This window comes from Labrus bergylta, chromosome 15 (assembly GCF_963930695.1).
Source record: "Labrus bergylta chromosome 15, fLabBer1.1, whole genome shotgun sequence".
Classification (NCBI taxonomy): Eukaryota; Metazoa; Chordata; class Actinopteri; order Labriformes; family Labridae; genus Labrus; species Labrus bergylta.
Window position 1 is genome coordinate 14,763,074 of NC_089209.1, and position 9,586 is coordinate 14,772,659.

At 40.5% G+C, this 9,586-nt stretch overlaps 1 protein-coding gene across 2 annotated transcripts; it reads right to left on the bottom strand.

Annotated features, from left to right (window-relative positions):
* Positions 1-300: 300 nt before the first annotated feature.
* Positions 301-6,960, bottom strand: tdh (L-threonine dehydrogenase). Of its 2 annotated transcripts, none has more exons than XM_020638909.3 (9): positions 6,805-6,960; positions 4,789-4,983; positions 4,472-4,514; positions 4,295-4,365; positions 3,125-3,274; positions 2,842-3,014; positions 2,597-2,687; positions 2,025-2,294; positions 301-1,414 (listed from the first exon to the last, which is right to left on the bottom strand). In XM_020638909.3, the coding sequence occupies exons 2-9, from the start codon at positions 4,973-4,975 to the stop codon at positions 1,275-1,277; spliced, it is 1,125 nt and encodes a 374-aa protein (XP_020494565.1). In that variant the 5' UTR covers positions 4,976-4,983; positions 6,805-6,960; the 3' UTR covers positions 301-1,274. The 2 variants fall into 2 exon arrangements, with proteins under 2 accessions (XP_020494565.1, XP_020494564.1); XM_020638908.2 differs by lacking the exon at positions 6,805-6,960 and adding an exon at positions 5,734-5,876.
* Between the last annotated feature and the right edge of the window lie 2,626 nt (positions 6,961-9,586).

Genomic DNA, 9,586 nt, shown 5'->3' on the forward strand with positions numbered 1-9,586 from the left:
CACCTCAGACATGTTAGAACTGATAGTTATCTAGAGCTTCATGAATTACATAACTCACAAGTGTCAGGATTCGAAAATTATCATTTATTCGGAAAAAAAGGGAAACTATTTGACTTACAACAGACGGATCCACGTTCTGGGGTGATGAAGTGTTCACAGCTGGAGTGTGAGGACATTTTGTTCTCAAATGTTTGCCATGGCATTTCTCCATCACCCTGACAGCAAGAACAGACGTAACTTTGTTTGGATAAAAGTATCTCTTCAGCTGGGTAAAGTATCAAATGACAACACAAACGGGGGTATTAGGAAAATGCTTTTATTGCCAAAGCTTGATGATTGGTAGAAAGAATAGACAGATCCTGCCAAGACTTTTGTATAGAAACTAGTTCCAGCATAGCTTTTGCTAAATATTGAAATACAGAATGTGTGGGATACAGTGTCACATTTCCCTTTTATGTCAAAAAAATTCCCAAAACATAAAAAAATAAAAGTGGACAGGAACACTTAGAAATAAAGTTTGTTAAGAAATGCTCTAACTTAATGCTCCCATATGTTTAACACGGACAGACAGAATAAATAACACAACGTGGAATAAACAGAAGAACAATTCTCATGAATTATCGCTCCGCACTGCTCCTAATACAGATGCACTGTATCAGAAATCGCCCCTGCAGGTGATAAGGCTCATTTGAAGATAGAATGCGTCTACAGTGCATCAACACAACTTGTGTATTCGTACACTCCTCTAGCCAAAGAAACTTGATTTTTTTTTGTTTACCCCCTGGAGGCTTTCAGCCCCAAATACCTGCATTCTAAAAATCCTTGGAGATTTTTATTACAGAAAATGAAAACCTGAAAGATTTCCAACGTAATAATGGGTGAAAAGTTCACAATGCAACATTCTTCGTTTGTTGAAGTCATTTTGCTAAGAAAAATTTGCAACATTTTGCGCATGCAAGTCATCTTTTCCACCAACCATGTTATCCCCGATACGGCTGACAACCTTTACTGAACTCTTCACCACATCTCCAATGAGAAAAAAAAAGGGGAAAAAGCAGGGGTAGATAAGACAGGTGTGTGGAGGATTGTCAGGCCCGCACCAATCTTTACATTCTGGAGACACGGACGCCTTGTGCCAGGCAAGCAGAGCCCTTCTGAGTTTACAGAGAAGTGAGAGAACGACTATGTACAGGCCATGTTTCTCTATTCTCTTTGGTCAGTCTTTACACTATGTACAAAGAATGCTCAGCAAACAATACTGATTCTGTGCAGCCTCAGTTAGCACGCGCCATGAGCGATTCTACACCAAAATAATTGAGCATTGTCTGGACGAGCTCTGGCAGGTCGTAGTCGTGTTTCCAGCCCCAGTCGTTCCGTGCGTTAGAGTCATCGAAGTCCATTGGCCAAGTGTCAGCTTGAAATAAACAGAAACAGAGACAACCTTTAATTTAAAGAATAAAACTATTTGCCTTTGATTTACAGCTTACATCAGATTGTGATCACGGGTTTTCTCCCGAGAATGTCAATAAATTATTTAACTGCCAAAATCTGTGTTTTCTAATAGGCTCTTTAAATTAAAGCCAGATATGCAACTTTTTGGTTAAGAAAAAAAGAACACTTCTCCTTTGCAAATCATTAAAATTGAGAAGAAATACAAAGCATCCATGCTACATTTAATACTCTCAGGGGTCTTCCTGTTGCAGCCCTACTTGGTCTGGTATGTAGATTATGGTGGCTAATGTCAGCCACTTAAAACCGATATGGTTACTTTAAATAGAAAGTGGTTGTAGACTTTGCTGTCTACATGTAATCCTGTTAATATGTAGTTTATCGTGTTACAAATTAGGCCTTAAATTAAGACATTAAGAGAATCTTAAACTTAAACGTGTGTGCATTTGTCCTGTATGGAAAAATTCGACTATTTCATTTAGCAGACGCCTTTGTCCAAAGTGCATTTGTGTGTGAATAAATAAAACACAAGTAAGGGTCAAAAACTGTGGCTCTAACAAATCAATTTTACGTACCGATAGCCTGTCGTACGTGGTCGACGTCATAAGTAACCTCCAGCTCAGGCATCTGTTTCTGTAGCTCCTGGGCCAGCTCCTCTGGGGTGAAGCTCATGGCATTGATGTTGTAGGTCCTCATGCTCAGTGTGTCCGCCGGCGCCTCCATCACCTCCAGCGTTGCGCGCACACAGTCGTCGATGTACATCATCGGCAGCCGTGTGTCTGGTCTCAGGTTGCATTCAAACTTGCCGCTCTTAATGGCATCGTGGAAAATCTGGACTGCATAGTCTGGTGGGAGACAGGAATGACAACATTGTAAAGGCGGGACTTTGAGTTAAAACTTGTTGAGTTAACCAAATGAGTAAATGAGACAGGTATAAAACTAAAGACAGCTTTAGGGTGTTGGGAGCTGTTCAGATATGTTTAAGTATGGAGATGTCACATTAAGATATCAGTTGGACTAAAAATAAAAAAGGTCATGACAACCCTGTTGTATAAGTCACTTACATAACAACTTGTGACATTACAGCAGCAATGCAGGAACTGTCCTTCATTCAAATTGAAGGAGTGTATACAGTTTGAATTCTCACCTGTCGTTCCACCTCCGGGCATTGAGTCTGCAGAGATGATTCCTGGGTAGCGCAGGCAGCGGAAGTCCAGGCCGTAACGGTGGTGGTAGTACTGCGGAGAAAGTTACGTTTTTCAATTTATACAACTTAAAAAAAAAAAAAAAAAAAGGAATAATTTAGTGGAGTAGGTCTAAAAATCCAGTGGCTTGTTATGTTTTTTTTGTGTGTTTTGGAATGATAAGAAAGAAACAATTCCGTAAGCTTACCTCTCCCATGAGCTCAGCGTGGACTTTGGAGACACCATAGATGGTGCGAGGTCTCTGCACGCACAGATCTGGTGTAGGGTTACGAGGAGAAGTTGGCCCGAAGGCGCCAATGGTGCTCGGGACAAAGAGGCGCAGGCCGTGCTCAGCTGCGATGTCCAAGATGTTGTGAAGCCCTAAGAAACAGACCAAAAACCAACACCATTAGGATGGCCAAATTATTCTTGCTGTAATGATTCCAACACCTCACTCTACAAAGTTACTAAGAAGTCACACTTTTCCTTACCGGTGATGTTAACAGAGCGAGCGAGGGAAACGTTCGCCTCTCCAACAGCACTGAGGAGGGCGCTGTAGTGAACCAGCCAAGTGATGCGGTTGTTCACAACAATTTCCCGCAGGTTCTTGTAGTCCAGGATGTCCGAGTAGATGAATGGGCCTGAAAGTAGGTAAAAGGGAAGATTTTATTAATTAACCATTGTGTTAAGTTAAAAAAAGAAAAGAAAAGTGATTCTTTGCCCTTCCCTCTCTTGGAGGAAACAGCAATTAGCCAACTCTTAGTTTGTGTTTATTTACTATTCCATCGGTTATTTTTCTTATTAGACCTTTAATTTAAAGGTTTAAAGTCCCCATTTGTCAAACATGATTCGGAGTCATTTATAAAGTCTTTTTTAAACATAAAAATACAACTCCCTCTGAAACATAAATATTAAATGCATCTAAATGACCTGAACTGACTGTATTTGGTTATAAAGTTGGTACATTTCACATACCAACCTGCTCTGCCAGTAGAACATTTTCTTTTGAAAAAAAAGAGGTGAGGTTTTGAATCATTGCTACACTTATAACACAATCAACTTTTTGATGAGTCAAAATCCTGTCTAGATGATATTTTGTTTCCTGTAGATTAAATGAGCTTAGTGTTTCTTGTTGGGACTAAGTCTATCTATTGACTAATGTTATCAGACACGCCTCCATTAAAAGCCTACAAAAGTGTTAGTTAAGATTTAAATTCATCTTTACATAAACATAACTAAGAATGTTACAATCAAAGCACTGCTGGTGTACTTGCACAGCTAGCAGGGTCACCAGACAAGAGCAGCGTCAATCAACCGGTTTGCTTTATTATGCATTTGCTAATTATTTTATACATAAGGACTGACTGAAACACTGAGCGGATTAAGAGGGGAGGGGCTAACGTTAACTTGTGAGCGGCAGGTATGTTACGTTTTCTTTCCTGACAGCTGATTCGCGCTTGCACACACACACTACACGGACACAAGCCACTTAATTCATATGGCAGTTAATTTTACTATATTTATTGAATAATACGCCAGACCAGAAGAATATGAGGAGCTCCATTCACAGAAGTTAAGACAATTCAACCACTGTGAAAAGCTTTCTTGTTCAGGCCTGTATCTGATGTGATTCTGACAAATGAGGTTACAAGTTGACTCACCACTGTGGAAAACATTGCTTGGAGGTTTTCTGATGTCAGACAGGATGACGTTGTTCTTTCCAAACCTCTTCCTGTGGAGCAAGAAGTCAGCGTTAGACAACTACAAAATGCATCACAAACATTCCTAACATTTTTATGTAAAATATTAGAGAAAAAAATCAAAAATCAAAATCTTACCTCAACATTTTGGCAAGTCCAACTCCGAGTTGACCAAGTCCACCTAAATGACATGGACAGAAACACAAGATGTCAGAGGGTGCTCCGACATTGAATCAGCAAGGCATAGTAATCATCAGAGCTGGTTTCTATGGCGACTGAAGTAACTAAGGAGGAGAGTGGGCCATAAGAAAAAAAAAAGGTCATAGCATTGACCGCCTACACTCTGTTGTTAACTGTCATGCTGCTCTGATTTCTTCCACTACAATTCCCATGTATGATAAAAACACAGCGGGGTTATTGTTGAAAAAAAAAAAACTAAATGAGATGCTGCATACCTGTGATGAGGACCTTGGGGTGGTCTGTTTCAGAGAAGGACACAGAGTGGAAGCTGGCGTCAGACGTCACCTGACGAGGGGAGAAGCTGATGTTGCGCACAGCCACCGTAAGGGGCTGGCAGCCACACCCCGGGGTGCTGAACAGGGCCTGCTGGGCCACCTTGCTGAGGGTTCTGATGACAGGCATGTTGGTACCTGAAAAAAGACAAATGTGTCAATCATACTTCTACATGCATCAAAAGTATTCTTTCTTTTTTTCCTTTAACAGCAGAAAAAAAAGACCTACTTATTTTAGGAATCTCTCCAGTGTAATAAACTTAACCCAATAATTAGTTTACAGTATTTGAATGTCTTCGACTGCCACCATCTAGTGGCCTTCAGATTGTTTGTCTGGCATGAAGTTTTATGTCAAGAGGTTTGGGCTCCCAAGGACAGAAAGAGGACTAAACTAAATTGGCACTGAGGGGGGTTGCTTTTGATTCAAGCTCATACAATTAGATCTGCATGAAGACGTTACAAACAATGAACATTGCTTGAGATGGGGGGAGACTATCCCAGCAGCGGAGAGTGTCCGCTACACTCAAATACAAATGATAGACTATTGTTCCAAAGAGGCGCAGCGGAGAGGTAGAGCGCATAGCAACGCAAACAGTCCACCGAGTTCATCGAGTAAACTTACATCAAACTAAATGGGAAAATGAATGCGAGAGTGTCTTGGAACATGCATTTCATTTTCTAAAGCAGCCCCCCTACAGTCAGCACAGTGAAAGGAGCAGGCTCACGTGTTCCATCTTTTTTTTTTTTTTTTTTTTTAAAGACATTTAAGAACTGAGCGAGTTTAATCTAATGCAAGGCGGACCTGTATGCGCGTCTCTTTATTGCTTCATCGCTGAGCCGTTCTGACTTTTTGCACAACGCATCTTTTTTAGAGGTAGATGTACTTACCGAGAGTGTAGCGAGCTTCCCAAAAGAGGAAGGAGGAGAGTAACTTGAGTGTATTTATACTCCTCAGCCCACTCTGAGAGCCAATCAGGGAGAGAGGGCGTACAGCAACAGTGCCAAGATCAAGGGCGACTATCACCCTGTTATGATCTGTAATTACTTTTTTTTTTTTTCATAAATCACTTTATTAATATTTTGTCTGGAGCGCAATTTTAGATTAACTGTTAACGGTAAAAAAAAAAAACAGCTGAACACACTGTGAAAACCGATCGTTGTAAGGTAGATATGCAAGTTATTAATGCTCACTATTTTGCGCAAAAAGGTCAGTGCGCTCTGGCATCATCTTGCTGACCTTTTGCCCCCCCCCTCCCACCACCCCTCAAAACACGTGCCATCCACTGCTACTGTTGTGCCAGCACGGATGTGCAGGTTGTGTAACAGGGGAACAGTCCCCACCTTCCCTTTCGGACCCGATGCAGCGCGCGTCATGGAGAGAATCTTTTGAGAAGCGTCGCCAATGCAAGTGTCGCTGATCTCCTTTCAACGTGGCAGCTTTTCCCTCACACAACAGACTGCCAAGGAGCAGGAGTTCGACACATTTTCAGAATAACCGACACACTGTTTAGATAAAGCATTATGGGGGGAGGGGGGGGGGGGTTCTTTGAGACACAGTCAGCCAACCAGACAAATGAAACCAGGCCAGTGAGCTGGAGCGAGGTTGTAGGCTATATTGGCGCACAGCCCAATATCAATACGTAACAGCCGCACTGGCGGACTGATTTAATTCATAAAAGGGGACTGTGCTTTGGGAACAAAAAGAAAGGGTCCCAACTTGAAGGATAAAAGCGTCTGCTAAGTGAATTGTAGAAAGACAGGCCTTAAACGGTTTCAAAGGAGCACATTCACATAAATAATTTCTAAAGAAGTTCATTCGAATTCAATAAAAGTGGTGCAATTTGAAAAAGCACCAAGTGTTCGTTATACACTAAATACACGATTATATAGACTAGATCATCTAAAACACATTTGACATTCTAACAGGAACAGGAAACTAAAAGGAAGTAGTCTACTCACCGAGGTATCTACAGGAATAAAAGAAGCAGAAACTCCTGTCTGAGTCTGTTTTACGGAAATATGATGAATCTTCGTCCTCTGAGCTGGTCCTGTAGCCTTCAGCTTTGACTTGATGCTCTTGTTATCTTCGTCTAGTGTTGCATCAGCTGCCTCCTCAAGCTATATATCTGCGGCCATCTGGCTTTAGGGGGGAAGCCGGGTTTCTCTCTGATTGGCTGACCCTCGGAGGTGCGGTCCTCCCTCGCAGGCCACGCCCAATTTGCATCGTCATCTACACCCGGCAGAGAGGCCGGTATCCATTCACTCTCACTGCCGATCAAATCTCAATTCAACGTGTCATGTCCATAAACTGACTCTCTACACATGCACATCCCTGGTGACATGTGCCCGCAGTGATTCAAATTGGGTGTATACCATGTCAGTGATTTAGTCTTTAGATGATGTGGCCAAGACTAAAGTGGAGACATGGTATCACAGCAAAAATAAACAGACCTGCACTAAAGCACAGTGTATCATATTATACATGCTGATGATATAAAGTTGACTTTTACCAAAGACTCATTAGAGAAAATCACAACAGATGATCTGGACGTTTTTTTTAAACAATAAAATGATTTAAACAACATTTACCTTCTCTCATATAATCAATACATTGACAAATAATGTACACATTATACAGTACTTAAATATCATTAAAGTATATTTTGTATAGCTTACTTCAACATTTATTTTCAAAACTTTAAAATATGTATCTTTGATTTTAAGCATTACTTTTACATACAAATCACAGAGGAAGTATTATAATGCTTTCTCCAACTGAAGACTATTGCAAACAAAAAAAAAACTTCTGACTATAATCACACTTATAAAACAAAAAGTCATTTATCTTTTCCTCTCACCATGGGTTCATCAAGAAGTCCATCTATTGTCATCGGCCTGTTCAAAACTCTTTCTAAGGGACAAGACTATATTGCTCCAATTATTGCAATGCTTCAATGGATCCCTGTTAAAGACAGGGTTGGACGTTTTCTCCAGATACACTCTTTAAGATTTTGGCTGAAATTGTCTTTAGGTCCTGACAGAAATGAATAACTCGTGTTCTGAAAAAAGAAAATCTGTCATCTGTAGCAGTTATAAGCCTGTAAATACTTGGACCAATGTCTGCCACAAGGTACCAATCAGATGAACCAATCATGCCTCCCAGTCTCCCTGCTTGTTCTCTAACCCTTGCGTGCACTAGCCCATACTCTAAGGGCGTCACCGATGACAGAGTTTATACTGTGAGTTTGTTGTTGGCCATTGTGAGTAGTAATTTGTCAATTTTTTTTTTTTTTTTTTACATGTATACATGTTTACTTACCGCTGAATGAGACAGGACGACGTAGTTTCTTCACAATTCTAGAGATGAGCTGAGGTCTGCTTCTGGAGTAACAGTGCTCATACATGTAAGTGAGGGGATAGGTGTTCACAGAGCACCCAGGGAATACTACTTTCAAAATCATGCTAGTTTTCCAAAATTACCAACCCCTCCTTTAAGCATAGAGCAATTTCAAACTTTTATTAAAACTCAAAGTATAAATAACCAAATATTTCACACATTTTATTTGACTTGATCAGTCTATCTAGCCAAACCATTGTTCATTGTTATGCAGATGACACCCAACTTTATGTTCCCTAAACTGGTTGTATCTATCTCTCTATCTATCTATCTATTTATCTATTCATCTAGAGGAACAAATAATTGAAATCATACCTTGTATTTATCTTGTGCAACACAGTCTAACACTGTAATACAATGAATACCTTGCATTACCTTGTTCCAACTCATCATTCAAGCTGGGATGTTTATGCCGAGGAAATAATTTTAACTCTGGAAATATTCTAGAGGACTTTTGTATTATTTCCAACATATTTCAATAAAAAGCATACATGTGTTTTTGTTAAATCAGGTAACTTAAGTTGACTGGGGTTTGATTATTTGGCAGCACAGTCTGAGCTTGAGTCAAGTAGGCCAAAATAAGCTCACGTGTCTAAACTGTTGATATAAAAGGTCTACACAAAGTGATAAAAGTCAGTGAGTAATTTAAACATAGCTTCTGTATAACAAACCTCTGTAATCAAACAAGTTTGATGTTCAGCTAGGTTTTGTTTGAGAAGGCACTTTAAACCAAATCACTGTTTGCACTTCTGGTTTTTGTGACATGCCAGTAAGCAGTGGTGTTAAAAGTCACAGATGTCTCATGTTTATCAAGGGAGAGGTTTGATGTGAGTATATAAGCAGCCTCTGTTTGACTTTGAGCTTTGTTTGTAGTAAAATGAGGGAAGGCCAAAGCGGTTGAAGGGTGTGTAAAAGATCCGTGCTGAAATGTGAGTGGAGGACCGATGCACACCCCCCCGCCTGTCAACATGGGTGAGGAAATGACCTGCTCAAAAACAAGTTAATATGTAAACTGACACAGTTCTGCCAGAAACAAAACCAGGATACCTTTCAGGAAACACTGATTACATACATTCCCAAATATCACAGACTGGATTCAAATGAGGGTTAGTTAATAAGGAGAAAACCTTATTTACACTAGACACCTGACTGAAGGCACATGCAGTCCTCCATTGTTCCAGGAGGGTTGTGTCAATCAAGTCTCCCACGTACGCAGTCAGGATTGTGACAGATCCAAGGCCACATTATTATGGACACTGTAGTAGCACTGAAAAGACTGGCTGCCAACATGCCTCCAAGAAACATCTGATCCATGGCGTGATGCCCCGATCGCCTTAGCAGATG

Excerpts from the sequence above, each read along its gene's own strand:
- tdh (XM_020638909.3), bottom strand. The coding sequence starts at position 4,975 with ATGCCTGTCATCAGAACCCTCAGCAAGGTGGCCCAGCAGGCCCTGTTC. Across the intron at positions 4,366-4,471 it reads GGACTTGCCAAAATGTTGAG|GAAGAGGTTTGGAAAGAACA; the intron begins GTAAGATTTTGA and ends CTTGCTCCACAG. Across the intron at positions 3,015-3,124 it reads TCGCTCTGTTAACATCACCG|GGCTTCACAACATCTTGGAC; the intron begins GTAAGGAAAAGT and ends TCTGTTTCTTAG.